A 17633-nucleotide genomic window follows, 5' to 3' on the forward strand; every position below is an offset into this window, starting at 1 on the left:
GTTTTGGGGCGTGGGCCACTGGGCATGGGTTTTGGGGCGTGGGCCACTGGGCATGGGTTTTGGGGCGTGGGCCACTGGGCATGGGATTTGGGGCCTGGGTTTTGGGGCGTGGGCCACTGGGCATGGGTTTTGGGGCGTGGGCCACTGGGCATGGGTTTTGGGCGTGGGCCACTGGGCATGGGTTTTTGGGCTTGGGAAACTGGGCATGGGATTTGGGGCATGGGTTTTGGGGCGTGGGGCAATTGAGTTTTATGTATAGCTTACCTACATAAGTAACATTTAACGGAAAACGCAGTGCAGGTTGTTTATGACGTAACTACATACACTGGAAAACAAAGGCCCTGTGCAAGGTTGTTTATGAAGTTCTTACCTTTGGAGAATTGTTGTGTGATGTTAACTGTCACTGTCTCCCATAGATGGAGAGGAAACAGTTGTGAAAGGAAAGTCACAGGCCTAATGAAAGGAAGTTTAGAGAGGGGTCAAATATTATCCTGGTTCCAACGGTATCCACACCCAATAGATCTCAGTTGTTCAAACACAATTCTACTTTAACATTATGGGGTATTGTGTGTAGGCCAGTGGGGGAAAAATCTGAATTTAGTCCATTTTAAATTCTGTCTGTAACACAACAAAATGCAGAAAAGGGGTGTGAATACTTTCTGAAGGCACTGATCTTCCATATTTAAAAAATATATATTTTTACCGTGGGGTCATAGAGCAAAAGAGAGAGTATCTCCTTTCCATAAGATCGTATTAGTTTGTAGCCCAAATGGTTTGGAATCTACAGACAGAAGTTGGCACGTTGGCGCTACTGAGTGCAGATGAGTCCCGTGGGGCTTGTGGGGGTCGTAGAGAAAAACGGAGAACGTTCTGACGCTAAGGACGTTTTCGTGAGAAGATACTATGTATGTAGTATAGCCAAAACGATCCGTTTGAACTAGAGATTAGTTAGTTATTTTGGTTGCTTGCATAACCTTTGTGTGCACAGTGGGGGGCACCAGTCCCATTTTGAACCAAAATAACTAGCAAAGCATGCATTTGGAGATCCTTTGGAGACCCTTTTTAGGTAACAGGCCCATGACATACTCACCACAGACTTACCAATGCTAGCTAAGGTGATATGTGATTTAGGAGCTTCTCTCCTCAGGTGTGCAACTTAGAAACAGGAGCAGCCCTGGGTCTGATAGTCTGGTCCGCTCAACATAAATAATGCACTTAGAATGTGATTGTAATTATATCAAGAATGTAAGGGGTCAAGTGTGAAAAATGGCATCCCATGCCACAGCCAGAAATAAAACACAGTGCAGCCGATTCCCTAACAGACTGGTGTCCGTTGGGCCTTTCTTTTATACCAAGGCACAGTGATGCATAATGTATTCCCTGTTCTCTTCCCTCGTCATGGCACCAGGGACACCTCTGACATTATAGAATAGAGACCTACACTAGGCCTACCTAACGATCATGTCAATTATTGTCATAAAGGCTGTGCTGGCCTGTTTTTATATTTATTATAAAACAGTAGCCTAATAAACTGCATGTTTTTCCGACTCGTAGTGGGAGGACCAAAAGCCATGTATTTACGTCCACAGGAGATCATGGATTAGGGTGTGGTTCAATACAGTTTGACCCTTTCAACACAACCTAACATCATTTAAAAAACAATTTTTAAATTTATTTCACCTTTATTTAACCAGGTAGGCTAGTTGAGAACAAGTTCTCATTTACAACTGCGACCTGGCCAAGATAAAGCATAGCAGTGTGAACAGACAACAACACAGAGTTACACATGGAGTAAACAATAAACAAGTCAATAACACAGTAGAAAAAAAGAGTCTATATACATTGTGTGCAAAAGGCATGAGGAGGTAGGCGAATAATTACAATTTTGCAGATTAACACTGGAGTGATAAATGATCAGATGGTCATTTGCAGGTAGAGATACTGGTGTGCAAAAGAGCAGAAAAGTAAATCAATAAAAACAGTATGGGGATGAGGTAGGTAAATTGGGTGGGCTATATACCGATGGACTATGTACAGCTGCAGCGATCAGTTAGCTGCCCCGATAGCAGATGTTTAAAGTTGGTGAGGGAGATAAAAGTCTGCAACTTCAGCGATTTTTGCAATTTGTTCCAGTCACAGGCAGCAGAGACCTGGAAGGAAAGGCGGCCAAAAGAGGTGTTGGCTTTAGGGATGATCAGTGAGATACACCTGCTGGAGCGCGTGCTACGGGTGGGTGTTGCCATCGTGACCAGTGAACTGAGATAAGGCGGAGCTTTACCTAGCATGGAATTGTAGATGACCTGGAGCCAGTGGGTCTGGCGATGAATATGTAGCGAGGGCCAGCCGACTAGAGCATACAGGTCGCAGTGGTGGGTGGTATAAGGTGCTTTAGTAACAAAACAGATGGCACTGTGATAAACTGCATCCAGTTTGCTGAGTAGAGTATTGGAAGCTATTTTGTAGATGACGTCGCCGAAGTCTAGGATCGGTAGGATAGTCAGTTTTACTAGGGTAAGTTTGGCGGCGTGAGTGAAGGAGGCTTTGTTGCGGAATAGAAAGCCGACTCTAGATTTGATTTTAGATTGGAGATGTTTGATATGAGTCTGGAAGGAGAGTTTACAGTCTAGCCAGACACCTAGGTACTTATAGATGTCCCCGTATTCTAGGTCGGAACCATCCAGGGTGGTGATGCTAGTCGGGCGTGCAGTTGGAGGCCACGGAAGGAGTGTTGTATGGCATTGAAGCTCGTTTGGAGGTTAGATAGCACAGTGTCCAAGGAAGGGCCAGAAGTATACAGAATGGTGTCGTCTGCGTAGAGGTGGATCAGGGAATCGCCTGCAGCAAGAGCAACATCATTGATATATACAGAGAAAAGAGTCGGCACAAGAATTGAACCCTGTGTCACCCCCATAGAGACTGCCAGAGGACCGGACAACATGCCGTCCGATTTGACACACTGAACTCTGTCTGCAAAGTAGTTGGTGAACCAGGCAAGGCAGTCATTAGAAAAACTGAGGCTACTGAGTCTGCCGATAAGAATATGGTGATTGACAGAGTCGAAAGCCTTGGCCAGGTCGATGAAGACGGCTGCACAGTACTGTCTTTTATCGATGGCGGTTATGATATCGTTTAGTACCTTGAGCGTGGCTGTGGTGCACCCGTGACCGGCTCGGAAACCAGATTGCACAGCGGAGAAGGTACGGTGGGATTCGAGATGGTCAGTGATCTGTTTGTTGACTTGACTTTCGAAGACCTTAGATAGGCAGGGCAGGATGGATATACAGTGCCTTGCGATAGTATTCGGCTCCCTTGAACTTTGCGACCTTTTGCCACATTTCAGGCTTCAAACATAAAGATATAAAACCGTATTTTTTTGTGAAGAATCAACAAGTGAGACACAATCATGAAGTGGAACGACATTTATTGGATATTTCAAACTTTTTTAACAAACCAAAAACTGAAAAATTGGGCGTGCAAAATTAATCAGCCCCTTAATTTAATACTTTGTAGCGCCACCTTTTGCTGCGATTACAGCTGTAAGTCGCTTGGAGTATGTCTCTATCAGTTTTGCACATCGAGAGACTGACATTTTTTCCCATTCCTCCTTGCAAAACAGCTCGAGCTCAGTGAGGTTGGATGGAGAGCATTTGTGAACAGCAGTTTTCAGTTCTTTCCACAGATTCTCGATTGGATTCAGGTCTGGACTTTGACTTGGCCATTCTAACACCTGGATATGTTTATTTTTGAACCATTCCATTGTAGATTTTGCTTTATGTTTTGGATCATTGTCTTGTTGGAAGACAAATCTCCGTCCCAGTCTCAGGTCTTTTGCAGACTCCATCAGGTTTTCTTCCAGAATGGTCCTGTATTTGGCTCCATCCATCTTCCCATCAATTTTAACCATCTTCCCTGTCCCTGCTGAAGAAAAGCAGGCCCAAACCATGATGCTGCCACCACCATGTTTGACAGTGGGGATGGTGTGTTCAGGATGATGCGCTGTGTTGCTTTTACGCCAAACATAACGTTTTGCATTGTTGCCAAAAAGTTCCATTTTGGTTTCATCTGACCAGAGCACCTTCTTCCACATGTTTGGTGTGTCTCCCAGGTGGCTTGTGGCAAACTTTAAACAACACTTTTTATGGATATCTTTAAGAAATGGCTTTCTTCTTGCCACTCTTCCATAAAGGCCAGATTTGTGCAATATACGACTGATTGTTGTCTGCTAAATGACTTAAATGTAAATGTCTCCCACCTCAGCTGTAGATCTCTGCAGTTCATCCAGAGTGATCATGGGCCTCTTGGCTGCATCTCTGATCAGTCTTCTCCTTGTATGAGCTGAAAGTTTAGGGGGACGGCCAGGTCTTGGTAGATTTGCAGTGGTCTGATACTCCTTCCATTTCAATATTATCGCTTGCACAGTGCTCCTTGGGATATTTAAAGCTTGGGAAATATTTTTGTATCCAAATCCGGCTTTAAACTTCTTCACAACAGTATCTCGGACCTGCCTGGTGTGTTCCTTGTTCTTCATGATGCTCTCTGCGCTTTTAACGGACCTCTGAGACTATCACAGTGCAGGTGCATTTATACGGAGACTTGATTACACACAGGTGGATTGTATTTATCATCATTAGTCATTTAGGTCAACATTGGATCATTCAGAGATCCTCACTGAACTTCTGGAGAGAGTTTGCTGCACTAAAGGGGCTGAATAATTTTGCACGCCCAATTTTTCAGTTTTTGATTTGTTAAAAAAGTTTGAAATATCCAATAAATGTCGTTCCACTTCATGATTGTGTCCCACTTGTTGTTGATTCTTCACAAAAAAATACAGTTTTATATCTTTATGTTTGAAGCCTGAAATGTGGCAAAAGGTCGCAAAGTTCAAGGGGGCCGAATACTTTCGCAAGGCACTGTAGGTCTGTAACAGTTTGGGTACAGGGTGTCTCTCCCTTTGAAGAGGGGGATGACTGCGGCAGCTTTCCCATCCTTGGGGATCTCAGACGATATGAAAGAGAGGTTGAACAGGCTGGTAATAGGGGTTGCGACAATGGCGGCGGATAGTTTCAGAAATAGAGGGTCCAGATTGTCAAGCCCAGCTGATTTGTACGGGTACAGGTTTTGCAGCTCTTTCAGAACATCTGCTATCTGGATTTGGGTAAAGGAGAAGCTGGGGAGGCTTGGGCGAGTATCTGCGGGGGGGCTGAGCTGTTGGCCGAGGTTGGAGTAGCCAGGAGGAAGGCATGGCCAGCCGTTGAGAAATGCTTGTTGAAGTTTTCGATTATCATGGATTTATCGGTGGTGACCGTGTTACCTAGCCTGAGTGCAGTGGGCAGCTGGGAGGAGGTGCTCTTGTTCTCCATGGACTTTCCAGTGTCCCAGAACTTTTTGGAGTTAGAGCTACAGGATGCAAATTTCTGCTTGAAAAAGCTTGCCTTTGCTTTCCTGACTGACTGCGTGTATTTGTTCCTGACTTCCCTGAACAGTTGCAAATAAGTTTGATTTTAGTTTTTTTTCTAATAAAACATTTTTAATTTGCACATTTTCCCAGCGGTGGTGTTTCCACCAAACAGACTTGTTTCAGGTCAAAATCAATGTGTGATGACGTAGTGCACACAAAACTGACTTTATCGCTTACATTTTCACATACAGATTGAAGTTCAATGTGTTTCCATCGCATTTTCAACTCTACCGATTAGTTTTGTCACAAAAACTGTTGTGTTATATAGGAAATGTGCCTACTCTGGTCTTGGCACCTGTGACCTAGCCCACATCTCCTATATACGATGTGGGTAGGCTGTGCAGGTTAGCTATCTACATGAGATGATGATGGATAAGAGCCAGAGTATTTGTATTTGTCAAACGGCAGTCACGCATCGATCACCATGTCACCAGAATAAGACCCTCTATTTATTGGAAAGCAGCATCAAGCTTCTCACCGTGCAGTTCCACCACCCTTCATAACTTATTTCATCTGTAGCCTAATAAACTATTGTTTACTGAGTCGTAGTGGGAGGACCATACACCATATCGTCGCGTGACTCCAAATTTACTTTGATATATCGGTTACCACCGCCGTTTCCTGCATAATTAATTTTACAGACAATATCTCACCATGTCGAACAAACAAATGATCTGTCGTCATTTATAAAATTACACAGCTGTCGTTATTTAAAAAAAATACTATGACTTTACTCGCATTAAAACTGTGGATGGGAACGTGGTCAATGACATGAAATGAATTCAAAATGACATTCTAAGCTAAGCTAACTGCAGGCTAACCTAGACGGAGCATTGCATTATGGGAGACGTAATGCACCATGGGAATCGTAGTATACTGTAGACGAGGGCAACACAGAAGCTTCAAAATGACAAAAACAAGGAATTGTGCAGTATGACTAACAACAACGATAAAAGATTAAAATGTGTATCAAATCTTAAAGTACTGCGTATATACTAACAGGATAATAACTGGTTCTAAAGTGGCGGAATTGACCCTTTTATAGCAAGTTGTTTCATCGTGTCAAAGCTTCATCTCCTTGCAGCTGGAGATGAAACTGTACACTTAAACGAGACTCGCCCCAACCGGCGATGACGTTATCGATATACAATGACACAACACAAGCTCTGACAGTTATGGTAAAGAACATATAGGCTACAGTATCACAACATGCTCTTAGAGTTATTATGGAAAATAACATGTATCACAACATGCTCTTACAGTTATTATGGAAAATAACACGTATCACAACATGCTCTTACAGTTATTATGGAAAATAACACGTATCACAACATGCTCTTAGAGTTATTATGGAAAATAACATACAGTATATGCTACTAGAGTTATTATGGAAAATAACATGTATCACAACATGCTCTTAGAGTTATTATGGAAAATAACACGTATCACAACATGCTCTTACAGTTATTATGGTAAAGAACATATAGGCTACAGTATCGCAACATGCTCTTAGAGTTATTATGGTAAATAACATACAGTATATGCTACTAGAGTATCACAACATGCTCTTACAGTTATTATGGTAAATAACACATATCACAACATGCTCTTAGAGTTATTATGGAAAATAACACGTATCACAACATGCTCTTACAGTTATTATGGTAAAGAACATATAGGCTACAGTATCGCAACATGCTCTTAGAGTTATTATGGTAAATAACATACAGTATATGCTACTAGAGTATCACAACATGCTCTTACAGTTATTATGGTAAATAACACGTATCACAACATGCTCTTAGAGTTATTATGGTAAATAACATCCAGTGGGGTCCGGAACACTGAGGTATAATCAAAACTGGAGACTGCATCCAAGATGTTCGACCATTGTTTCAAAGGTAATCTACTGGTATTCGCATATGCCGATTCATGGACCATCTATGTCCGGGTTGCACTACGTCATCACACATTGATTTTGATCTGAAACAAGTCTGTTTGGTGGAAACACACCACCGCTGGGAAAATGTGAATATTAAAAATGCTTTATTAGGAAAAAAACTCAAATCAAACTTATGTTAGGTTGTGTTGGTCAAACTGTATTGAACCACACCCTAATCTATGATCTCCTGTGGATGTAAATACATGGCTTTTGGTCCTCCCACTACGAGTCGGAAAAACATGCAGTTTATTAGGCTACTGTTTTAGAATACATATAAAAACAGGCCAGCACAGCCTTTATGACAATAATTGACTTGATCGTTAGGTAGGGCTAGTGTAGGTCTCTACACACTTCTTGTTAACAAACTATAGTTTTGGCAAGTCGGTTAGGACATCTACTTTGTGCAATTGTTTACAGACAGGTTATTTCACTGTATCACAATTCCAGTGGGTCAGAAGTTTACATACACTAAGTTGACTGTGCAACAGCTTGGAAAATTCCAGAAAATTATGTCATGGCTTTAGAAGCTTCTGAAAGGCTAATTGACATCATTTGAGTCAATTGGAGGTGTACCTGTGGATGTATTTCAAGGCCTACCTTCAAACTCAGTGACTCTTTGCTTGACGTCATGGGAAAATTAAAAGAAATCAGCCAAGACCTCAGAAAAAATAGTAGACCTCCTTCATACAGCTCAGGAAGGAGACAAGTTCTGTCTCCTAGAGATGAACATACTTTGGTGCGAAAAGTGCAAATCAATCCCAGAACAACAGCAAAGGACCCCTTGAAGATGCTGCAGGAAACAGGTACAAAGTATCTATATCCCCAGCCAAACAAGTGCTATATAAACATAACCTGGAAGGCCGCTCAGCAAGGAATAAGCCACTACTCCGCTACAAGACCATGGTGCTTGCCTATGGAGCTGTGAGGGGAACGGCACCTCAGTACCTCCAGGCTCTGATCAGGCCCTACACCCAAACAAGGGCACTGCGTTCATCCACCTCTGGCCTGCTCGCCTCCCTACCACTGAGGAAGTACAGTTCCCGCTCAGCCCAGTCAAAACTGTTCGCTGCTCTGGCCCCCCAATGGTGGAACAAACTCCCTCACGACGCCAGGACAGCGGAGTCAATCACCACCTTCCGGAGACACCTGAAACCCCACCTCTTTAAGGAATACCTAGGATAGGATAAAGTAATCCTTCTCACCCCCCCCCCCTTAAAAGATTTAGATGCACTATTGTAAAGTGGCTGCTCCACTGGATGTCATAAGGTGAATGCACCAATTTGTAAGTCGCTCTGGATAAGAGCGTCTGCTAAATGACTTAAATGTAATGTAAATGTAAACTACTCCAAAACCTCCATAAAAAAAACAGACTACGGTTTGCAACTGCACATGGGAACAAATATCATACTTTTTGGAGAAATGTACTCTGGTCTGATGAAACAAAAATAGAACTGTTGGTCATAATGACCATCGTTATGTTTGGAGGAAAAGGGGGGATGCTTGCAAGCCAAAGAACACCATCCCAACCTTGAAGCACGGGGGTGGCAGCATCATGTTGTGGGAGTGCTTTGCTGCAGGAGGAACTGGTGCACTTCACAAAATAGATGGCATCATGAGGATGTAAAATTATTTGGATATATTGAAGCAACATCTCAAGACGTCAGTCAGGAAGTTGAAGCTTAGTCGCAAATGGGTCTTCCAAATGAACAATGACCCGAAGCATACTTCCAAAGTTGTAGCAAAATGGCTTAAGGACAACAAAGTCAAGGTGTTGGAGTAGCCATCACAAAGCCCTGACCTCAATCCTATAGAACATTTGAGGGCAGAACTGAAAATTGTGTGCGAGCAAGGAGGCCTACAAATCTGACTCAGTTACACCAGCTCTCTCAGGAGGACAACTTGTTGTGGGAAACTTGTGGAAGGCTTCCCGAAATGTTTGATCCAAGTTAATACACAAGAGTGTGTCTATATATAGAAAAATACAAATTGGGGTAATTGTCTTGCTGGAAAATTCATTTGCGGCCAAGTTTCATCCTCCTGGCAGAGGCAACCAGGGTTTTGGCAAAAATGTCCTGGTACTTGATAAATTTCATGATGCAGTTGACCTTAACAAGGGCCCCAGGACCATTGGAAGCAAAATAGCCCCATAATATCAAAGATCATCCCTACTGTAAAATATGGCGGTGGAAGTATTTTTTGCACATGCATTGTTATTTTGAAGGCCAAACGTCTCTATTTCATGTCATCTGACAATTGCACCGCCTGGAGTTTGATACACTGTATTGGCACTAAGATTAGAACCGGTGCTATGGTTATATGACATGGAAAAAAAGAGCTCTTTGGATACGCACACCAATGGTGGGTTTTGCCTTCGAAAGAACAATGCATATACAGACAATATTAATATTCCACTTAATTCCATTGACCCATGAGGCAATTTTATAGGTGGCAGACTCTTGCTTGTAACATATTCATTCTGGTTTAGAAAGGACAACATGTTGAACCATTAGGTCTGAAGCTGTCTAGTGGTAGTCTTGTTTTTTCCATATTCATTCTGAAAGCCATGGGTTGAATATATAAATATTTGACCCATAAGGTCTGAAGTAATAAGCCTGAAGCTCAAAGTCTAAATCTAGTTTTGTGTTGACATTGCCGAGTCTTCATTGTACCATATTCATTCTGAAAGTTACATTTTGAATATATGACAATTAGCTTAACAAATGAACCCATATGATGTTCTGAAGAATCTGGATCTGTACAATGTTGACATAGATAAAGTGGCAGCTGTGAGAGAGATCTTCTAGAGGAAGTGACAGAGAGCTGTGGGAGAGTGCTTCAACATGAAGTGTCCGAGATTTGTGGGAGAGAGCTTCTAGAGGAAGTGTCAGATCTTCTAGATGAAGTGACAGATATCCTAGATGAAGTGTCAGAGAGCTTCTAGATGAAGTGTCAGAGAGCTTCTAGATGAAGTGTCAGAGAGCTGTGTGAGAGAGCTTCTAGAGGAAGTGACAGAGAGCTGTGGGAGAGTGCTTCTACATGAAGTGTCAGAGATTTGTTGGAGAGAGCTTCTAGAGGAAGTGTCAAGAGAGCTTCTAGATGAAGTGTCAGAGAGCTTCCAGATGAAGTGTCAGAAAGCTTCTAGATGAAGTGTCAGAGAGCTTCTAGATGAAGTGTCAGAGAGCTGTGGGAGAGAGCTTCTACATGAAGTGTCAGATTTGTTGGAGAGAGCTTCTAGAGGAAGTGTCAAGAGAGCTTCTAGATGAAATGTCAGAGAGCTTCTAGATGAAGTGTCAGAGATCTTCTAGATGAAGTATCAGAGAGCTGTGGGAGAGAGCTTCTAGATGAAGTGCCAGAGATTTGTTGGAGAGAGCTTCTAGATGAAGTGTCAGAGAGCTGTGGGAGAGAGCTTCTAGAGGAAGTGTCAGAGATCTTCTAGAGGAAGTGTCAGAGATCTTCTAGAGGAAGTGTCAGGAGATCTTCTAGAGGAAGTGTCAGGAGATCTTCTAGATGAAGTGTCAGGAGATCTTCTAGATGAAGTGTCAGGAGATCTTCTAGATGAAGTATCAGAGAGCTGTGGGAGAGAGCTTCTAGATGAAGTGCCAGAGATTTGTTGGAGAGAGCTTCTAGATGAAGTGTCAGAGAGCTGTGGGAGAGAGCTTCTAGAGGAAGTGTCAGAGATCTTCTAGAGGAAGTGTCAGAGATCTTCTAGAGGAAGTGTCAGAGATCTTCTAGAGGAAGTGTCAGAGATCTTCTAGAGGAAGTGTCAGGAGATCTTCTAGATGAAGTGTCAGGAGATCTTCTAGATGCAGTGTCAGGAGATCTTCTAGATGAAGTGTCAGGAGATCTTCTAGATGAAGTGTCAGGAGATCTTCTAGAGGAAGTGTCAGAGAGCTTCTAGATGAAGTGTCAGAGAGCTGTGGGAGAGAGCTTCTACATGAAGTGTCAAGAGATTTGTTGGAGAGAGCTTCTAGAGGAAGTGTCAGAGAGCTTCTAGATGAAGTGTCAGAGAGCTGTGGGAGAGAGCTTCTACATGAAGTGTCAGATATTTGTTGGAGAGAGCTTCCAGATGAAGTGTCAGAGAGCTTCCAGATGAAGTGTCAGAGAGCTTCCAGATGAAGTGTCAGAAAGCTTCTAGATGAAGTGTCAGAGAACTGTGGGAGAGAGCTTCTACATGAAGTGTCAGATTTGTTGGAGAGAGCTTCTAGAGGAAGTGTCAAGAGAGCTTCTAGATGAAGTGTCGGAGAGCTTCTAGATGAAGTGTCAGAGACCTGTGGGAGAGTGCTTCTACATGAAGTGTCAGAGATCTTCTAGATGAAGTGTCAAGAGAGCTTCTAGATGAAGTGACAGAGCTGTGGGAGATTGCTTCTACATGAAGTGTCAGATTTGTGGGAGAGCTTCTAGAGGAAGTGTCAGAGAGCTTCTAGATGAAGTGTCAGAGAGCTGTGGGAGAGAGCTTCTACATGAAGTGTCAGAGATTTGTTGGAGAGAGCTTCTAGATGAAGTGTCAGAGAGCTGTGGGAGAGTGCTTCTACATGAAGTGTCAGAGATTTGTTGGAGAGCACTTCTAGAGGAAGTATCAGAGAGCTGTGGGAGAGAGCTTCTACATGAAGTGTCAGAGAGCTGTGGGAGAGAGCTTCTACATGAAGTGTCAGATATTTGTTGGAGAGAGCTTCTAGGTGAAGTGTCAGAGAGCTTCCAGATGAAGTGTCAGAGAGCTTCCAGATGAAGTGTCAGAGAGCTTCCAGATGAAGTGTCAGAAAGCTTCTAGATGAAGTGTCAGAGAACTGTGGGAGAGAGCTTCTACATGAAGTGTCAGATTTGTTGGAGAGAGCTTCTAGAGGAAGTATCAAGAGAGCTTCTAGATGAAATGTCAGAGAGCTTCTAGATGAAGTGTCAGAGAGCTGTGGGAGAGAGCTTCTAGATGAAGTGACAGAGAGCTGTGGGAGAGAGCTTCTACATGAAGTGTCAGATTTGTTGGAGAGAGCTTCTAGATGAAGTGTCAGAGAGCTTCTAGATGAAGTGTCAGAGAGCTTCTAGATGATGTGTCAGAGAGCTGTGGGAGAGTGCTTCTACATGAAGTGTCAGAGATCTTCTAGAGGAAGTGTCAGGAGATCTAGATGAAGTGTCAGGAGATCTTCTAGAGGAAGTGTCAGGAGATCTTCTAGATGAAGTGTCAGGAGATCTTCTAGATGAAGTGTCAGGAGATCTTCTAGAGGAAGTGACAGGAGATATTCTAGAGGAAGTGTCAAGAGATCTTCTAGAGGAAGTGTCAGGAGATGTTCTAGATGAAGTGTCAGGAGATCTTCTAGATGAAGTGTCAGGAGATCTTCTAGAGGAAGTGACAGGAGATATTCTAGAGGAAGTGTCAAGAGAGCTTCTAGATGAAGTGTCAGAGAGCTTCTAGATGAAGTCTCAGGGAGCTGTGGGAGAGAGCTTCTACATGAAGTGTCAGAGAGCTTCTAGATGAAGTGACAGATATCTGGTTTCTGTCAACATTTGGTTGTATGTTTGTTATTTGTAAACCTTTTCAAATATTAAATAATAATTTATGAATCTCTCTTGTGTTGTGTCATCTCTCATGGACAACAATAGATTGATGTCCATGAGAGATGACACAACACAAGAGATCAATAATGTTCTCAATCAATCCAGGATTAATAATTGAGGATCTCTACACCACCATAACATGTCTGTAGTGTGTTATCAGTTAAATGTGGCCACATAATTTAATCTGCGGCTTCCCTTGCCTGCCTCTCCTGTATACTGCAGGAGATGGTGGATTGGTTGAGACCAGACCGACCAACGGCTAAGAACAAAACCTCTGTACTCTTAATCAGCTTAATGCTGGCTTATTCAAAGGCCTCTTTCAGACAGGGCAGCTGCTGCCGCCAGGCCGGGCCCAGTTTGAGTAGAGGGTGTGACTGCTGGCAGGCCTCGCCGATGCAGAGAGACTGGTTGGTGATTAACAAATGTCAGTAGACTTTGGAATCTGGGGAGCAGAATCAGGTGGCAGGGTCATGCTGGCCTGTTTTCCCTATCTTCCTCCCCTCTTTCCTCACTCTTCTCTTCCTCCCATCTTCCTCTCCCATCTTCCTCTCCTATCCTCTCGTCCTCCCTTCTCTTCCTCACTCCTCTCCACTAGAGGTCGACCGATTATGATTTTCCGATACCGATTATTGGAGGACCAAAAAAGACGATACCGATTAATCAGACAATTGTTTTACATTTTATTTGTAATAATGACAATTACAACAACACTGCCAGTGTAACAGTATAGCTTCTGTCCCTCTCCTCGCTCCTCCCTGGGCTCGAACCAGCAACACAACGATAACAGCCACCATCGAAGCAGCATTACCCATGCAGAGCAAGGGGAACAACTACTAGAAGGCTCAGAGCGAGTGACGTTTGAAACGCTATTAGCGCACGCTAACTAGCTAGCCATTTCACTTCTGTTACACCAGCCTCATCTCGGGAGTTGATAGGCTTGAAGTCATAAACAGCGCTATATAACAGCGCAATATTTTTCCCTTCCCAATTTGTTTTAAAGAAGCTGATGTGGTGTCATTCCAAAGGCCTGACCCTCTTAATTATTTGGTTATTTTCAAAGTAATTTTTTTTGTCTCCAATAAATGTATTGTCATCAATGAATGAAAGGGCTAAGTCAGGAAGGCTGGCAAGTGCGAGGTGGTTTTGCTGAGCTACATTGCAGGCAAGGCAGGCAGGCTGAAGGACTTGAGACACAGTACATCTGGCAGATAGATTTCTGTCAGCAGCTCTCAAGTGACTGTCTGGGCTGTCTCAGGACCCGTCACAAATGGCACCCTATTCTCTATATAGTCCACTACATTTGACCAGAGCCCTATCGTTTGACCAGAGCCCTATTTTGACCAGGGCCCCATAGGGATCTGGTCAAACGTAGTGAATAGGGAGCCATTTGGGATGCAGCCTCTGTGAGGAGGATCTGATCTGTGGAGCCATGTTGTGCAGTGAGAGCACTGGCTGAACACCTAAGCACACATAGCTGGCTGGCTCCTAAAATGGCTGCCCTTGAAGCTCAAAGGATCTGCTGCACAGCTCAGTGCCTGACTGTCAGAGCGCCGACAGAGCAGATAAAAGCATTACAAATACCGTCCATTAACTTGGTGTGGCTGGCATGGAGTCACTAAACTGACACCAAGGGAGATAGTAGCAGGAACGTTCTTGATATCCATGTCAAGGATCCTGGCATTAGAATGCATCTTTGTTTTGTATTCCATGTTCCGAGTTCCGACGAGAGAGCTGCCACAGATCAACTTGACCCTGGACAACAATGAGGGAGCAGGAACTGGCTTCTCGGTACCCACTGGCAGGCTGCAGGGGCTGTTCCAGTGGAGATTGGTTGGTTACTGCACGGACGTTAACTGCTATGGTTTTATACCAGAGGTCTGCTGAACCTGCAGCCAAAAATAAGCTACATAGGGGCAATACCAAAACAAATGGACAGATGACTGAAAATAATGTCCCCTTCTACCACAGTTAGCCATAGGAGAGGAGAAGTCACTGTGTCATTGGAGCTCTGCACCAGGTTACACTGTTCAACCTGTTATTTTGTTGCTACTATGGTGTATGTTTACAGGACCAGGTAAAGGAAGAGTTTGTGCTCAAACTCAAATTGACATTTACTGGCCACCATTTTGCCACAGGTGCAGGAGCTTCAGATAAACAGGATATATATTGGCCTTGTGGTGGTATTGCAAAGATCCTCCTAGGACAGGAATGCTGGTGGATGGCTCTGTAAGATAGGGCCAGGGAGTCGAATAACAGAGGCTTTCTAAAGTCAACAGCTTTTTAGTGCTCTTCTTTCTACCTTCTACTGTTCTGAACAGTATATATTTGAATATGAACTTGTGCTGGTTGTATAGACTATTGCCATAAGGGCTGGTCAAATTCTATAGACATCTTACCAATAAATAACCCCCAGAATGCTATGTTATGATTGTTCTGCCAAGACCAAAGGATTATACAATACGATGCATATTTCACTGGGCTACACTGTGCTAGTAGAGGGAAGCAATAATCCTCTTTGAATACATGCAAATATTAATGTCCTTGGTCTAGACGAATGCACAGCACAGATGACCTGTGGCAAATGTATTAAATATGGCCTGTTCTGCTTTCTGCAGAATTAGTCCTGGTGTTTTAGTTCAGCCTTCATTTAGAAAGTGTTAATAATAAAAAGAGTGCCCATCACGCTGTGACGAGTTTGAATGTTAATGAGTTACATTTCAAGGTAATGCCGTGTGTCTCTCTGTGTGTCATCACACAAAGAAGTTTGGATAAGAGGCGAAACCCCTTTTGATGAAATAGCTGTCATAACTGCCACATAAACAGCCATTTTATGCCCCACTCATGTTTCACTCTCTGTGTTTTTTTGCTTTTTAACTGACACGGACTGTAGACAGAGATGGCTAATTAAGATTGTCTTTTGTGATGCTCTAAAAACTGCCCGGTGCTATTTGTTTACCATCCATAGTTTTGGAAACATGTTTTAGAATGGGAAGCGGGTTACATTTGGAGTTGTGTGGTTTTTTGCCACACTGTGTAATACTTTATTCCTCTTGGGACTAGTCTGTCCACAAGTTTGGGATTTATGTTTGTATCGTAACAATACACACCAGTGTGTGTTTATGTGGCATTGGTCTACATTGAAAACTGTCTATTTGAAACAGAGAAATGTCAATGAATGGCATATCGGTGTATTTATGTGCAGCAAGTCAGTTTGACCAACAAGCAATGCCATTGGTTAGTTAGAATGTCGAGGTCAGAGGTGACAGGTTATTATCAGTTGGTCCTCGCTATCCGTGAACCTTGGGACTTCTCTACCCCGTTTAAAATGTTTAAGGTAAGGATTATGGTTAATGTTAGGGTAGGGGTTAAGGATTAGGGTCGGGACGTCCCAAGGATACCAGATAGCACTGACCATTATCAGTTACATCAGTTGTGTGTTTCATCATGGAACAGAATAGCACTGCGGACACAAAGCTTTATCTTTCTCTCTGTGTGGATTGATTTAAGTCTTATTTGGGAGGGACTTGATGCAATCTGAGGGAATTGTGTGTGTGTGTGATGTAAATATTGGGACGCAGTCTGACGGTTATGCGTCCCAAATAGTACCCTAGTCCCTTTTTTAGCGCTCTACTTTTGACCACCGCCCATAGTGCCCTGGTCAAATGTAGTGCGTCATATCAGGAATAGGGTACTATTTGGGATGCATCCTGATGGCGCTGCTCTCCAGCTGTAGTTTATCCCAAGGTAATAAAAATGGAACAAATCAACTCAGTAATCCCTCCTCAGATTGCCCATTGTTCTTGGAACCATGCAGCAGCAACAACAACAACAGATCTTCTTAGTATGCGCTGCAGTGATGTCAGAGCTGAAGAATCCAGCCGTCTGTAGATGTCTCTAATGTTGACGTGTGAGACCGAGGCAGAAACTGACCAATTCTCTTGTCTTGCCTTCTCCAAAATGGCTCTACTGTTGCATTTCTATCCCAGGGTTTTAGCCTACACTAATTTCTATACCAGGGTTTTAGCCTACACTCATTTCTATCCCAGGGTTTTAGCCTACACTCATTTCTATCCCAGGGTTTTAGCCTACACCGGTGCTAGACCTAAATACTTTTGTGTTTCCACCCATGTGGCCTAAATGTGACATGTTTTTTGACTGAGACTGAGGCATCGTCCCTTCACTTTATTTTCTTTCCCTACTCACCCATTCTCTTCTCTTATGTTTTTCCTTTGCCAGGTTTCCCTGATTTTCCAGGGAGTCCTCAGCGATGGAGGTGCTACAGTGCGATGGCTGTGACTTCCGTGCTGAGTCATATGACGACCTCAAGGCCCACATCCAGGATGTCCACACAGCCTTCCTGCAGCCCACGGACGTCGGAGACGGAGAGGGGGGCGGGAGTCCCTGCCAGTCCAGGTCAGACTCTCTTAACTCCCCCAGCCAGACAGAGGGGGAGGAGGAGGATGAGCAGAATGAATCTCCCCAAACTGAAACGGGTAAGGGCACTCCATCGACTGTGTTGTGTATGGACAAATGATTATGATTCATTATTATGAATGATATGTCTTATACTTTACATATTTATACTTTACATATATTTCTTATACGTACATATTTTATATATTTATATAAAGATGCATATAATTATTAAAGGAAAGATTGATTCAAGTTTTACACTGGTCTCTTTTT

At 43.3% G+C, this 17633-nt stretch overlaps 1 protein-coding gene across 3 annotated transcripts in view; it reads left to right on the forward strand.

Annotated features, from left to right (window-relative positions):
* The window catches only part of LOC115106007 (zinc finger protein 462-like), a 72319-nt gene that overhangs the window by 20607 nt on the left and 34079 nt on the right, over nucleotides 1-17633 (forward strand). For all 3 annotated transcript variants that reach the window (XM_029628570.2, XM_029628571.2, XM_029628572.2), the window contains exon 2: nucleotides 17184-17440. In XM_029628570.2, the coding sequence (XP_029484430.2) occupies nucleotides 17215-17440 (226 nt within the window). In that variant the 5' untranslated portion in view covers nucleotides 17184-17214. The remainder of the gene's footprint in view (nucleotides 1-17183; nucleotides 17441-17633) is intronic.

Source organism: Oncorhynchus nerka, linkage group LG22 (genome assembly GCF_034236695.1).
Source record: "Oncorhynchus nerka isolate Pitt River linkage group LG22, Oner_Uvic_2.0, whole genome shotgun sequence".
Lineage (NCBI taxonomy): Eukaryota > Metazoa > Chordata > Actinopteri > Salmoniformes > Salmonidae > Oncorhynchus > Oncorhynchus nerka.